This window comes from Peromyscus leucopus, chromosome 8b (assembly GCF_004664715.2).
Source record: "Peromyscus leucopus breed LL Stock chromosome 8b, UCI_PerLeu_2.1, whole genome shotgun sequence".
NCBI classification, from domain to species: Eukaryota; Metazoa; Chordata; class Mammalia; order Rodentia; family Cricetidae; genus Peromyscus; species Peromyscus leucopus.
In genome coordinates, this window is record NC_051086.1 from 7,663,443 (window position 1) to 7,677,389 (window position 13,947).

The 13,947-nt window shown below is 55.7% G+C and overlaps 2 protein-coding genes across 6 annotated transcripts in view; one reads left to right on the forward strand and one right to left on the reverse strand.

Annotated features, from left to right (window-relative positions):
• Fam234a (family with sequence similarity 234 member A) overlaps positions 1-4,594 on the forward strand; it is a 33,287-nt gene extending 28,693 nt beyond the window's left edge. For all 5 annotated transcript variants that reach the window (XM_028893344.2, XM_037200722.1, XM_037200721.1 and 2 more), the window contains 8 exons: positions 431-561; positions 1,003-1,135; positions 1,388-1,517; positions 1,937-2,077; positions 2,393-2,468; positions 2,676-2,831; positions 3,288-3,390; positions 3,473-4,594. In XM_028893344.2, coding sequence (XP_028749177.1) covers positions 431-561; positions 1,003-1,135; positions 1,388-1,517; positions 1,937-2,077; positions 2,393-2,468; positions 2,676-2,831; positions 3,288-3,390; positions 3,473-3,684 — 1,082 coding nt within the window. In that variant the 3' untranslated portion in view covers positions 3,685-4,594. The remainder of the gene's footprint in view (positions 1-430; positions 562-1,002; positions 1,136-1,387; positions 1,518-1,936; positions 2,078-2,392; positions 2,469-2,675; positions 2,832-3,287; positions 3,391-3,472) is intronic.
• A 1,377-nt stretch (positions 4,595-5,971) lies between these two features.
• Rgs11 (regulator of G protein signaling 11) lies at positions 5,972-13,784 on the reverse strand. Its single transcript, XM_028893321.2, has 17 exons — positions 13,706-13,784; positions 13,364-13,460; positions 13,243-13,293; positions 13,063-13,169; positions 12,464-12,515; positions 12,296-12,354; positions 11,855-11,931; positions 11,560-11,641; positions 10,914-10,982; positions 10,164-10,187; positions 10,028-10,089; positions 9,818-9,931; positions 9,613-9,728; positions 9,404-9,491; positions 9,184-9,322; positions 6,892-6,974; positions 5,972-6,807 (listed from the first exon to the last, which is right to left on the reverse strand). Exons 1-17 carry the CDS (start codon positions 13,772-13,774, stop codon positions 6,693-6,695), a joined length of 1,404 nt encoding a protein of 467 aa, XP_028749154.1. The 5' UTR covers positions 13,775-13,784; the 3' UTR covers positions 5,972-6,692.
• Between the last annotated feature and the right edge of the window lie 163 nt (positions 13,785-13,947).

Sequence of the window (13,947 nt, forward strand, 5' to 3'; positions counted from 1 at the left end):
GAAAGGCACGCCCACCCAGTTTCCATGAGAGTTTCAGGGATCACGCTTGTGTGGCGAGTGCTGTAACCATCCAGCCATCTCCCTGCTCTCACTGATGTTGCAGTTTTTTTGCAAGGTCGTACCATACAGCCCAGACTGACCGGGAACTTATGTAGCCCAGGCTGGCCCCCCACTCGCAGCAAGCCTCCTGTGTGCTCCTCCCAAATGCTGAGATCACAGGCACGAGCCGTTGGGCCAGCTGCTTTGTGAAGAGACCGTTGTCTAGCGTCTTCTCCCTCGGGTGTACTGTGCTTGTTCGCCGACATTTCAGGCCACTTGTACACACTCCTGTATCTAAGTGGCCTCAGGGTCCCAAGGATGGGCGCCCTCACGTGAGTCTACCATTGTCTGTCAAGAAGGGGATTTGGAGCCACTGTGTGTTTGGTTTTAGGGGAAACCCTGTGGAGCCACTCCAGCAGTTTAGGCGGGAACGCTTCCATCTTGAGCCCTCTGCTCCAGGTGCCTGACATCAATGGTGACGGTGCCCCAGACCTACTGATCCTCGCCCGGGAGGGCCAGGAGGTGATCAGCATAGTTCTCAAGTACCCACTTACCTCATAGCCCCCCTTCTCTTCTTCCTCATCCACTTCTCCCAAGAGAGAATTTGTGTGGCCACCCAGCAAGGATTCTCCCAGGGCTCTACGCTGAGGTCCACACACGCAACATCCTGGGAGGCTCCATCTCTACAGGAGCTTGCTGGCTTTTCCCATGAGTGGCAGAATGTACATGGCGTATGTGTGGGTTGGCGTGAGCCTGCAGCTACCATGGCCTCCAGCTACCATGCCTCCCGGGCAGGCTGGGCAACACAGTTACCCATGCTCCCTGTTGGTCACCCTCCTCAAAGTACATTTCCCCCAGACCCAAAGAGTGTTGACCACCCTCTCCCCTGCAGCTCCCCGGAGTTCCCCTTGCCCTCCCGCAGAGCGGGGCCTGTCGCTTCCCTACTGCCCTTTGTCACCACAGGTCAGCGGGGCCATCTATTCCGGCAGCACCGGGGACCAGATCGGCCACAGAGGCAGCCTTGGTGTGGATGGAGACGGTGGCGCCCTCCTCCACGTGACCAGAACGGGTGCTCACTATATTCTCCTGCCGTGTGGTATGTTGGGTGCCACGTTCTTGGGATGGGCTTCTCTCCTGAAGTGATGCTAGGCAGAACACTGGATTCTGGGCATGCGGAGAAATTGGGTGACTGGCCACCTTGGGGCCACTCCTGTTCATGAGCTGACACCTAGTCAACAATCAGGAAGCCCAAGGGCTGGACCGGGTGTGGCACAACGTGGTTCCAGCCGTGGGACTGATGGAGGCTCCTGGTCCCCATGGTGACAGTGTCCTTCTGTGTTTGGAATAGCAAGCGCCCTCTGCGGCTTCTCTGTGAAGGGTCTCTGTGAGAGATTCACTGGGAGAGATGGCCAGTTCAAGGAAGACTCCTACTGGGAAACCCTGCTCAATAGCTCTGCTCACCGGAGGCTTCTGCACAGGTTTGTCTGACACACGGGCCTCAGTTAGGGACAGCCTCGTGCGGAGCACAGGACAGCCAGACTGTGGCCTTGCAGTACTGTGAGGACAGCATCTCTTTGGAAATGAGAAATGAACAAGCAAAAGCAGAGTAAGAATTGAGAAGGCTGGGGTGGCTCAGTGAGAGAGTGCTTGGCCAGCACAAATGAGTCCCAGGCTTTCATCCCCCAGTAGTAGAGAAAAATAATGTATGGGGAGATCATCCTTGATCCACTAACAGCATCTCATTTAAACTTTCAGGCTAGGGAACTAAGAAACATGAGGCTATACCAGGGGGCCTGGGGGAAGTAGCCCCAACAGGCCTGTCTTGGTGAGGGGCTCATCTCAAAGACCCATATCCCACCGCCCCCCAACCCCCACCGCCTCCACTCTTCTTGTCTAGCTCTGGAGCAATTCGCTACCTGATGAATGTCCCAGGGAAAGCTGGCCAGGACGTGCTCCTTGTGAGCTCCGAGGCCTGTATGTTGTTGGATGGACAAGATCTGATGCCCAGGTGGACCCTTGGTGCAACTCAGGTTCTCAGGTATGTCAGTTGATGCTGAATTGGAGTGGGGATACACGCCTGCTCAGGACCTCAGCCTGTCCTGCTGGCGGGCAGGGAGGATAGACAATGGACTGGAAGGCCTGTGTACTTCCGCTGGAGGCCTCCTGTCTGTCTTTGGATCTGTCCTTTGTCCCTGGAGGGTCTGCTGAAGCTGCTGGTCACAGGTACCAGCCCCTCATCCTGGGTCCAGATGTGGGTAGCCCCATCCAATCCAGAAGCATGTGGCCATGGAAATTTCATCTTGTATCCCTGTACCAAGACATTCTGTGAGGTCTTCTTCCTTAATCTTTCCAGAAAACCCATCCTTGGCCACTACAAACCAGACACCTTGGCTGTGGTCATTGAAAATGGAACCAGCATTGATAGGAAGGTAGGCTGGGCTTCCTGTGTGGACTGGGAGACTACCTTGTCCGTGGCTGATGGCAGACTGTGAAAGCAGACAGTGCTGAGCCCCAGACTGCTGCCCTCAGATGGGCAGATGGCACAGAGAGCAGCCTTTGTGGCTAGCATGGCTGAGCTACACATTCCTGTGCAAGCTGAGGCCGTCTGCCAGTGTGTGCCCTCCCTCCCTCCCCAGATCCTACTTTTGGACCTCAGTACTGGATCTGTGCTGTGGAGCCAGCCCCTCCCAAGCCTGCCTGGGGGCCCACCATCCACAAGCCTGATGACGGCAGACCACCGCTCAGCCTTCTTCTTCTGGGGCCTCCATGAGCTTGTCAGCACCAATGACATGGTACGTGGTCACATGTTCAGGGAGTACCCTGTGTTAGGATCCGGGGCGAGAGGGGCCGGACCCAGATCCCCTGGAAGCTGCCAGGGCCTAGACCACCACAAGTCCACTGAGTGGAGAGCAGAACTGTAGTGAGGGGGTACAAGGGGGAAGTATCCTGAAGTGCCTTAGGGCTACAGGAGAAGGATCTTGGAGGTTATAGCGAGAGCAGGTGCTGACGAACACCAGGAAGGACCAGGTTCAGGGGGTGGATGTAGGGCCTAACAAGTGTTCATAGAACAAGAGGTAGCCTTCTGGGGGACCCTGGTAGACATCACTCTAAACAAGGTACTTAGTTAACAGCTTTTGAAGGTAACCTAGGGCTGCCCAGGAAGGGACCAGGAGTTCCAGGGCCCACTGAGATGGAGCTGTGGCCCAGGTGTAACAGGTGAGTGAGGCACACCGCTGTTCTCACTTTAGGATCCCCAAGACACGCAGCACAGCCTGTACATGTTCCACCCCACCCTGCCTGGCATCCTGCTGGAGCTAGCCAACGTGTCTGCCAACATCGTGGCCTTCGATGGTGAGCTTGGGTCCAGGTCTTCCCCGACCTAGTTCTCTCCCTCCGGCTAGTCCTGAGCAGTACTGACTGTCGTTCCCTACAGCGATCCTGTTTGAACCAAGCCGCCACGCTGCCTATGTGCTCCTGACGGGCCCAGCAAGCTCAGACATGCCTGGCCTGGTCTCTGTGATCAAACACAAAGTTCGAGACCTTGTCCCAGGCAGTCGAGTGGTCCACCTGGGTGAAGGCAGCTCAGACAGCGACCAGGCTATCCGGGACCGGTTCTCCCGACTACGGTATCGGAGTGAATTGTAGGTGGTGGTACCTGGGGCACATGGAAAGACTCCAACTGTGAAAACAAAGCCTCCTGGAAAGCTGGCCTACCCTCAGCCTCCACGCCGACCTCACTGTTTGCCCTGGTGATTCTGGTCCTCTGGGAGCTATGGCCTTACCAGCTATTCCCAAGGATGAACACCTCCAATCTCCTGCCTATACCATGTCCTCCGTCAAAGGTCTCACTGTGTGGCCCATGTGACCTGGTCAAGGCCAATAGGCCTCCCTGGGCCAGTATGGGCCGAGCCAGTCCTTCAGGAAGCCCCCCCACTTAGTGCCTCCTTCCCCTCTCTCTCTCCACTGGAGAAGCCGCTGCTGTGGGGTGCTCCCGACCCCTGCCTGTGACGTCCGTCCCTCCCTTCCGGCCCGGCTCTCCCTTCGTCTGCACTGTCTCTCGGGAGTCATGGAGCTCAGAGGGTGGTGGGCCCTGGGCAGCCTCAGGGCTGCGCCCGGAACCTGAGGCCCTGAAGCTGCTCTCCCAAAGCAGAAGGGAGCATGTCTCCTGGAAAGTGAGCAGCGAGAGCTTTGCCAGCAGAAGGGGCCTGCAGTGGAGCCTGGGGGTGCACTTGAGGGGCCTGTAGAATACACGCTGACTCTGTCTCTTCCCTCAGTACACTGGACCTGCTGTCTGCACACAAGTCCCTGCGCCACCACCCCCTACCTCCCCATCCCCCCCCCCCCAGCACAGCAGGCACGCCCCTTTTCCTACTCTCTGGTGCTTACCTGATGCAGGTCTCACTTTGTGCCTTGTTGCTCCTGAGGCCCAAGGGCAACAGAGCAGCTCTGCCCAGATCCCTAGCTCTGTAGCCAAAGCAGTCCCACGACCCTAGCCACCATGAAAAACAACACAATAAATGATTTGCACTGATGGGGGAAAGCCCCAGTAGCCCAGCGTGAGCTTGCAATCTGTCTGGATGTCTCTCTGCCTGCCATAAATGGGGGGCGGGGGGGTAATTCTAAGTCATTGCCAGGAATGCCAGGGCTCCAAGGCAAGGTTAAGAGGAGACTTGAGGAGATGAGAGCTTACACAGACCTGCCCGATAGGAACAAGCCTGTAGTCTTCTCGAACAGCCTCTAGGATGATCACCAGGGCAGAGGCTCCTGCTGTCTTACAGGCATCCCTACCCTAGGATCATGTCCTTTGTGTTCTGTTATGCAGAGCAGTGAAATGGAAGGTCAGGTGAGCTCTAACTGTCTCTGCGCAGAACCTGGAAGGGTTTCAGGGCTTGACCCGAGAGCATCAGTCCTTCTGAGAACCCTTTGGAGTTTGCTAAACATGAACTTGTTCTCCTAACTGCACATGTACAAAAATCTCGTGCGCAAAAGCCTGAGGTGTCAACCTGAGGGCTGAGGTTGATGGGTAGGCGTTTTCAAGGCAGAAAGTGGGTCCCTCAACCCTGAGAAGTAAAGGTAACTCAGCATACACATCCCTCTGAGAAGGAAGGGTAGTGGAGGAGAAGGGTCTGCCTCCAGAGTTCAGGAGACGGGCTCTCCACGGCACAGGATGGGGGTACAGGGTCCAAGGGCAGCCACTACTCAGAGCCAGTCTGGGTTGTGCTCCCTCCCTGAAGGCCACCTGGTGGCTGCTGAGGACGGTGACCTGTTTATGGTCATTAAGGGACCAGTTGCCCCTCTAGCCTGCCCAAGGTTTCTCAGGGTCCCGGGGCTTGCTTTGGGTCATCTCTCCTGCAGCTGGGCACAGCTGCTCCAGGGGACACTGGACAGATGGTAGCATCCTGTCTGCTCACAGCTTCTTTGACAAGGTTCTGGCTTTCTGTTGCACTCACACACTCATGTGTTTCCTCCAAAGACCAAGGCCCTCAGGTCTGTAGGCTGCGGCCACCGAAGGACTGAGAGGACCGGGCCACTCAGCAGCCCAGACAGGACAGGCCCCTCCACGGGAGCCACTTAAACAATACATTTGTTTATTTGGGGTAGGGGTGTGCCTGGAAGTCAGAGGACAATTGGTGGGCGTCAGTTCTCTCAACCATGTGGGTCCCGGGGACGGAACTCAGGTTGTCAGGCTTGACAGCAAGAGCCTTTACCCACTGAGCCATCCTGCCAGACCCATGGTGGCTACATGTTTACCGGAACCACACTCCCGAGCTGCTCCCAGCCTCTTCACACACACCAACAGACACACCACAGATGCCGCACATCACACTCGGCATGCACACACACGCCACTCATACTGCACGCCACCCATGCCTTGTGTCACAGATACTCGAGCCATGGACTTGGGCCAAGCTGGACCCACAGGAGAACGGACTAAGTCAGGACCCGAATCTTTTATTTCTGTAGAAATGAGTTGTGAGGAGAGACTGGAGAGCAGCCCGCCTGGGAGCTGCATGGCAGAAGGAGGTGGCACAGAGGACAGCCCGGTTAGGGAGACTGTTCCTTGGCAAAGACCTAAGGGACCCAGGAGCACCACAGTGAGGAAAACAAGAGGAACTGCCTTTCTCAGATCTGGTAAGACAGGTGGAAGAGATGCTGTGGATAGCGGTGAATGTGGTGCCTGCAGATACAGTCTACTGAGAAGCCACTGGGTTTAGCTTCGGCAGAATAAGGGACCTACACAGCGGTGGAGCCATCCTCAATGGGACGGCATGGCCAGAGACCAATATCTCTTGATGTGTCAAAGACTTGATATTCTAGAAATGAGGTGACCACCTACTTCTGACTACAGAGTACCAGGAACTTTGAGGACCTTGTTTTACCTTTCCGGAACAAGTCCTGTCCTGGTAAGGCTTAGTCAATGAAATATCCTTGCTAGGAATCAGTGGCTGGACCAGTCTCTTCTAAGGGGGTGTGTGGGGATTTTAGTGGAGACTCAGGGCCCTCATAGCAAGGCTGGGATCTCTACACAGGAGACACCAGTGCTCGGGGACCAGTATCCAGGACAGCATGACTCCACAGGGTGTCAGGCAGGTGATGGTAAGCACAGGGTGTCAGGCAGGTGATGGTAAGCTGAGGTGACCCGAAAGATCCATCTACTCCTCCCCATTGCCACCTGCAGGGGTGCTGGTTGCTGGAGGCTCTCCAGGGGTAGACTGAAGAGCAGGGCTGGGACTTGAGTGCAGAGGCTTCCGCAAGAATGGAAATGCCCTGGGGACGAGAAAGTGCTGAGGGCCTGGTCTGCTCTGCAGGGTCTTCCCTGCTCAGCGCATATAGGGCACTGGCATGGCTCACCGGCGCTTGGTCTCCAGCGGGATCACAGCTTCCTCCAGCAGGCCCTTGTATATGTCAGACTTCAGGAACCTCGGGTAGGAGTCCTGCAGGAAACAGTGTCCAGTCTGACCCTTCACTTCCTAGCCAGGTCCAGCCAGGCATTGCTGGGGTTACCTTCTGCTCATAGGCCAAGCAAGACTGGGGACTGGGGGTGGAGGGGACACGACCATCCAACACTAGCCCAAACCAAGACCTAAAGAGACATGGCACCCATCTGGTGGGAGCACCAGACTGTAAAACACAGGCAAGAGGTGCCGTGTTCACACACACAGGGATGAGCCAAGCACCTCTCAGCCAGGGCTGAGGAGTCAGTGTCTCCACCTCTACAGAGGCAGGGCGAGGATGCCGAGTTTTAACTGTACAGCAGACCAGGCTTCATGGTTTGCATCACACCTCCCAATATTTGGGAGGCAAAGAGAGGAGGATCATGAGCTCATGGATAGCCTGGGCTACATAGTGAGATTATAAAATAAATAATCATCCTTCAAAGAGCAGAGCTTGTTAGAAAAATAGAGAAACCCTACAAAAACTCACACTAAGGCCAAGTGTAGTGGCACACACCTTTAATCCCAGTACTCAGGAGATAGAGGCAGGTGGATCTCTCTGAGTTCAAGGCCAATTTGGTCTACAGAGTGAGTTGCAGGACAGCCTGGGCTATATAGAGAGACCCTGTCTCAAAACACACACACACACACACACACACACACACACACACACACACACACACACCAGAAAGCAGGAGGCCAACAAGGGCTGGGGAGTCACAGGATGTGACATTAAGATGACCAGGCCAAGAGTGTCAGCTTGAGTCCACATGGGAGAAGTCACAGATCACAGCTAAGGAACATAGGAAGACCCATTCTTAACAATACCTTTTTGTTGTTGTTGTTTTGCTGGGTTGTTTTGTTTTGTTTTTGAGACAGGGTCTCTTGGTGTAGTTCTGGCTGTCCTGGAACTCACTCTATAGACCAGGCTGACCTCAAACTCAGAAATCCTAGAGATCTGCCTGCCTCTGCCTTCCAAGTGCTGGGATAAAAAAAGACACCAATCCTGGTTTTTTTTTTTTTTTTTTTTTTTTGTTGTTGTTTGTTTTTTAGTTTTTGTTTGTTTGCTTGTTTCATTTTTTTTTTTGAGAAAACAATATTTTTTAATGGTGTGATGATGCATGTCTGAAATCCAAGCACTCTGGGGTGGAAACAGGAGGATCGGAGTTCAAAGTCATCCATAGCAAATTCAAGGCCAGTATGAACTACAGGAGACTGGCTGTAATGACAATGATGGTCAACTGTTGTGGTTTAAAACTTACCAAATATGTTGAAACCTATTATTTTTAGTTTGAGACAGGATCTCACTCTGTAGACCAGGCTGGCCTTGAACTCACAGAGATCCACTTGCCTCTGACCCTAGTGCTGGGATTAAAGGTTTTTGACACCATGCCCTAAGATATCTACGAATTTATTATGGTATTAAATAATATCAAGCTGGGCGGTGGTGGTGCATGCCTTTAATCCCAGCACTCTGGAGGCAGGCAGATCTCTGTGAGTTTGAGGACAGCCTGGTCTACAAAGTGAGTTCTAGGAAAGGCACAAAGCTACACAGAGAGACCCTGTCTTGAAAAACCAAAAAAATAAAATAAAATAAAAAATTAAATAACATCAAGAGGCTGAGGCAGGAGGCTCACCTGCAAGTCAAAGGCCAGCCTGGACATTTATACATAGTTAGAAATTTTAGAGTGAGACCCTGACTCAGGCTGGGTAGTGGCGGTGCACGGCTTTAATCCCAGCACTTGGGAGGCAGAGCCAGGTGGATCTTTGTGAGTTCGAGGCCAGCCTGGTCTACAGAGCGAGATCCAGGACCAAAACAACACAGAGAAACCCTGTCTCGAAAAAACAAACAAAAAAATGAGACCTTGACTCAGACAAACTAAAAAACCTTGCTAACCACTGAACAAACACTAAGGATCCAGCTAATTGTTTTAAAACTGAGCAGTAGTGTAAAGAATCCCGCTTTGACTCCATCTGTACCACTAGATGACCAGAGGGTACACAAACGGGTGGGGTAGGGAATAGACAGCCCAGTCAAGAGACAGTAGGCAATGGTGGGGTCTGAACACCACCACACTGGTTCACTAAACCAGGGCCGTGATTGGCAGTGGCCATGCTCACTCCTTATGGAGCCAAACAGACAAAACCCAACAGAACCGAAAGCAGATTAGGGAGGGCTGTGCTGGCGAGGACACCGGGATGTGCCCACCTTCTTCATGAGCATGTAAATATGCAGCTGGGCTGCGTCGAGGACATAGCGGTGCGGCTGGCGAAGCCCCTCCAGGGTCCACTCCATCGTCCGGCTGTCAATGTTGATCCAGCGGGCAGCTCCAGGGGCTAGGAACTGCCTGGGATACGGATGGTACAGAGAAGGCCTATGTGCTGGGGTCTGAGCGATGGCCAACTAGTTTCCACTTCCACACACTTACTGATAGACAGCATCCACCAGCTCAGGGACCTGGGCCTGCCCGCCAAAGCGCAGTTCCTCGCATGCCTCCCAGAAGCTGAGGTTTTCCGCTGAAGCCAGGGCAGCAATCAGGCAGGGTTGCGGGTTCGCACTGAGCAGGCTAGAGAAAGCCTGGGACAGGGTCCAGGCAGTGGCCTCCCTCCCTTGGGGGTGCCTATAGGGCCTTCTCACCGCTGAACTCCTTCTGCAGAAAATCCATGAAGTGGCCACGCCCCACGGGGTCATCCAGGAGCTCCCGGAAGCTGAAACCCCATCGCTCAACACGCAGCTTTGTGGGCGCAGCCACCCTGGAAGGGGAGGGGTGAGTGGGCTGCTGATCCTGCTACCGGTAAGTCGGGGAGCGCTGCACAGTGCCGCCCAAACACCCAGGGCTTACGTGGGCGCATTCATGGCCCAGTAGGTGACATCGTCCGTGATCCAAGGGTTGCTGGGCAGGCACCCTGACATGATGGGATCGTGCGGGCCATGCTGGCTGCTGAACTTCAGGTACCTGGGGGTTCCAGGGGCCAGTGCAGGGTGGCCTTAGGGACAAGAGGCTCTCTAAAGGGTCTGGGTTGGGAAGGGTCTCTCGCTGCCCCTCACTCACGCCTCGAGGCAGACAGAGGACTTCACCCGGTTCCTGACCAACGCCTTCCTGAAGCGCTCGATCTAGGACACCAGAGCTGAGTCAGGACCTGTGCTGGGGGATGGGCATCCCTAACCCGCAAGTTTCTAGGACCTACCTCACACTTGTAGAAATCCGAGCTCTAGGTCTGGAAGACACAGGTGGCTTGAGTTACAAAGTAGCCTTCTGGGGTTCAGGAATCCCCCTATGCCCCACCTAGGGCTGAGACCTTGCTCCACCAGGATGTAGCAAAGAATGGCTCCGACTTGCAGCCCAACTTTTGGAGCCCCCAGGGGAAGCCTCTGACAGCCTGTATCTGGAGACTCTGAAGATGTCTATAACACCCTACAGTTCTCCAGGCTACCTAGAAAATTCTTCACTCGTTACTAACCTGTCATACTGCCCCCTGCGCTGCATTAGCTAGGGCCTGTTTCCTGGGTCCCACCTTCTCCAGTTTGGATGTTACCAGAGGCTTTGGAGGGAGGTACCTGCGGGCCCAGGGCCCCACGCCATAGCCTTGCTTGTCATTATTTCCCCTCCCTGGGTTTCTGGTGCTGTTTCAGCCTGGGGGAGGGGCCTCCCACCCACCCCCAGGACCACCACTTACTTGCACCCAAGTCGGCAGGTGGAAGAAAGGAGGAGGACAAGAGTTACTAAGGGAGCCTGAGGTGGAGTGCAGGAGGCACTGAGACCAGGCACAGCGCAAACTAGGGACCTCAGAGTGGCCGCCTCAGGCGCATTTAGGTGGATCAAAGGACGGATGGATGGATGAGCGGTCCAATGAACTCTGAAGTGCGTGCGGTGAGTGGAAGGGCACGTGTGAACGCAGCAGGCAGCGGGGTGCTGGGGCGGAATATGAGGTGCTTACCATCTGCAGTCGACTGGAGTTGCAAGAGCCCTTCTCAGGACCCTGCTCCAGAATGTTCGGCGCCCCAGGCTACGGAAAGACGATGAGATGGCGTGCTAAGCCCTGTACCCCGACGGACTTCAATACCCTTTACTCTTTGGTGTGGAAACTGAGTCTGGATCTGGCCTTGAACTCCATCTCTCTCCCTACCCCGACTCAGGGTGGTCCCCTCAGATCGTAATCAGACCTTGAGGCATGTGCTAGGACCTCAGTTTCCCAGGCGATGCCCCCTGAAACCCAGCCCCTGTGCTGTAGCTGGCTCAGGCCCCACCTTGCCTCCTGGGACCCTCAGGTCCTGCCTTAGCTCTTTGTGTCTCCCATACACATAGTGAAGCTGGCTTGTTCTGTGGTCTGGGACTAGAGGCAGCCTCAGGCCTCACCATCTCACCTATGCATTCTCAACCAAGAAACAAACTTCCTGGCACCCACCCAGATCCTGAAATGCGCCATATCCTTCCCAGACCCTGAAATGCACCATATCCTTCCCAGACCCTGAAATGTACCATATCCTTAAGCAGGCAGTTTTGAGAGAGTATTTTTAGCAACACACACAGACCCCTTTTGACAGCCAGGGAGCCCCCTCTGCCCTCACCACACGAGGACTCACAGGGGGCTTGTTCACCAGCCAGTATGTCTGCTCCTGACACGAAATCACCAGCCTGTCTCCCTTCCGGCGCTGCTTAGCTGCCCTGGGAGGAGTAGGCAGAGGTGAGAGGAAGCTGGTACTACCACAGCACTCCCCACACTTGGCCATGGGCAGGCAGTGGAGCCTGTGATGGGATGTTCTTGGCCTCAGGGCTGCTGGTGCCCAGCTCGCCATCCTGAGCATCCCGAGGAGCATCCCGAGGAGCATCCCGAGCATCCCGAGCTCAGTGTCCCACCAGCTGTGGTCTGTGTCTCACCGCAGCTGCTCTCGAGCCTGCATCACTACTAGATCCCATGCATGGTTGATCTTCTTGTGCAGCTGGGCATAATGTTCCTGGAAGGCAGCAGAGTATCTGGTGGGTAAAGTGGGTGACCCTCACACCAGCCTAGCTCTGGAACATGGACCCCAGCTCCCAGGGACACTGCAGGGAGTTAATGGTGTGTGTGTGTGTGTGTGTGTGTGTGTGTGTGTGTGTGTGTGTGTGCCCCCACCTGGTACAGAAACCAGCTCACCCCATAAGATTCTAAACAGGGGCTGCCTCATCCTTCTGGGAACCCTAAGCCTCCCTTGGAGGTATGGGGGCCTTCCCAGTGAGACTGCAGGGCTGAGTAGGGGTACTTGTTATCTAGCGGTCTAGACAGTATGCTGTGGGTCAAGGGGTGAGTCTGTGCTGGACTTAGCCTGATGGAGGTCCCACCTTCTCATAGTCCACCAGGGCCCCTTGTTTCTGGATGTTCTTCTTAGCCAGGTAGATGGCTGTAAGGATAGGAGATAACGCAGAGGGGCCATCAGTGTCCAAACCCTGTGGCATTCATTGCCCTGGAACCACCAATTCCCAGACCGGATTTATATCCACCCCACTCACCATAGTCCAGCTCAGCAGCTGGCCACAGAGTGCTTGTCCAGAAGTAGGGTGTCTTGTGTTGTGCAGGGAAAATGAAGTCCAAGACCTTCTCATCTCTCTCCCAGGTACCCCGCACCCCCCACCATCTGGCTCCTAACTATGGTTGGTCAGAGGGTGCATCCTCATCTGGAAGCTCCAGCTGACCACTGCCCATTCTTTCTACCTGGAACTGAGGCCAGATTGTCACTTGGGGTCCTATAAAGGGACTACTTCCGTGACTCTGATTGCCTCCCCAGCTGACTGGGGAAGAAGTGGAGCCTGATAATCCAAGGATGTGGTCACAGTCTGAGCTTGGGGTGGCCTAGACACACATTGAGGTGCAGGGCTCCTATCACCACACAGCTGGGACCTGCTGCCGGACTCCTGAATGCTCCGCACATTGCCCTTTGCATGTCTGCTGCAGCCCCAGAGAGTTGAAGCTCTCCAGGCTTGCCTCTGTCCAGATCTTTTGCGGGAGGGTGCGGGTCCGGTCCAGTGTGTCACAACATCCCGCTCGGACCCCAGTTAGCTCCACCCCTCCCCTGGTGGGGGTGCACCCTGCTACCCTGGGCTTGCCTGACCTGGAACCTGTAGGGCGTCTCATCCGGCCGGAGCGTCAAGTCTCGGGACTCACGCAGTGGGTAGATGTAGCCGTGCTTCGCCAGTAGTGTGCCCAGGTGCAGGGCCTCTGAGAAGAAGAAAAGTGAGCGCTCTTCTAGCGCCCAACCCCGCCCCAAGCCGCGGGGCGCCTGGACTCTCACCCTCCTCCGAGATGCAGAACTTCTGGACCAGCCATTCCACGAGGTCTCTGCCTGCACGGGAGAGGCGAAGTGGGCGGAGACCGCGGCGCCCTGCTCCCCCCAGGGTGTCCACGAGCCTCACCCGCTACCGCGTGGGGAATAACGGTGATCAAAAGGCGCTGGCTCCTCATCTTCACGCCCTGGTCGGGGTCCTGCATACTCACGACCACCCGTTCCATCTGAGAGCGAGCGCAGGAGGTGGGGGAGCAACTCAGATCGTGCGCACTTGCCCGCAGATTCCCCAGGCCACCGCGCGGGGATAACAAACCGGGGCAGCAAAGGCCTGGACCAGGGCCACCCAGTGCTGTCATTCTGAACTCCCAGTGCTTTCCCGGGTCTCCCCAGTGCTGTTCACGCCCCTCACCTGCAGCGTCCCACGCCCCTTCTCCTGTCCAAACCCTATGCCCACAGGCCGAGGACCCACCTTGCTGAGATGTGGCCTCTGCGTGCGGGAGCACCCGCCGTGGGGTGTGCAGCCGGCAGCCGTGGCCATGGCGGATGTCCGAGAGGAGACGCCCCGCCCCTTGCCAGCCCCTCCCGCCAAGGTTAACCGTGTGAGCACAGGTTGCTGCACGACCAAGTCACCGGAACTGTGACTTGTGATAGCCTGCCGTGGGGGCAGCCTGAAACCTCAGATGCCTGCCAAGCAGAGGAACCTGCCTTGGT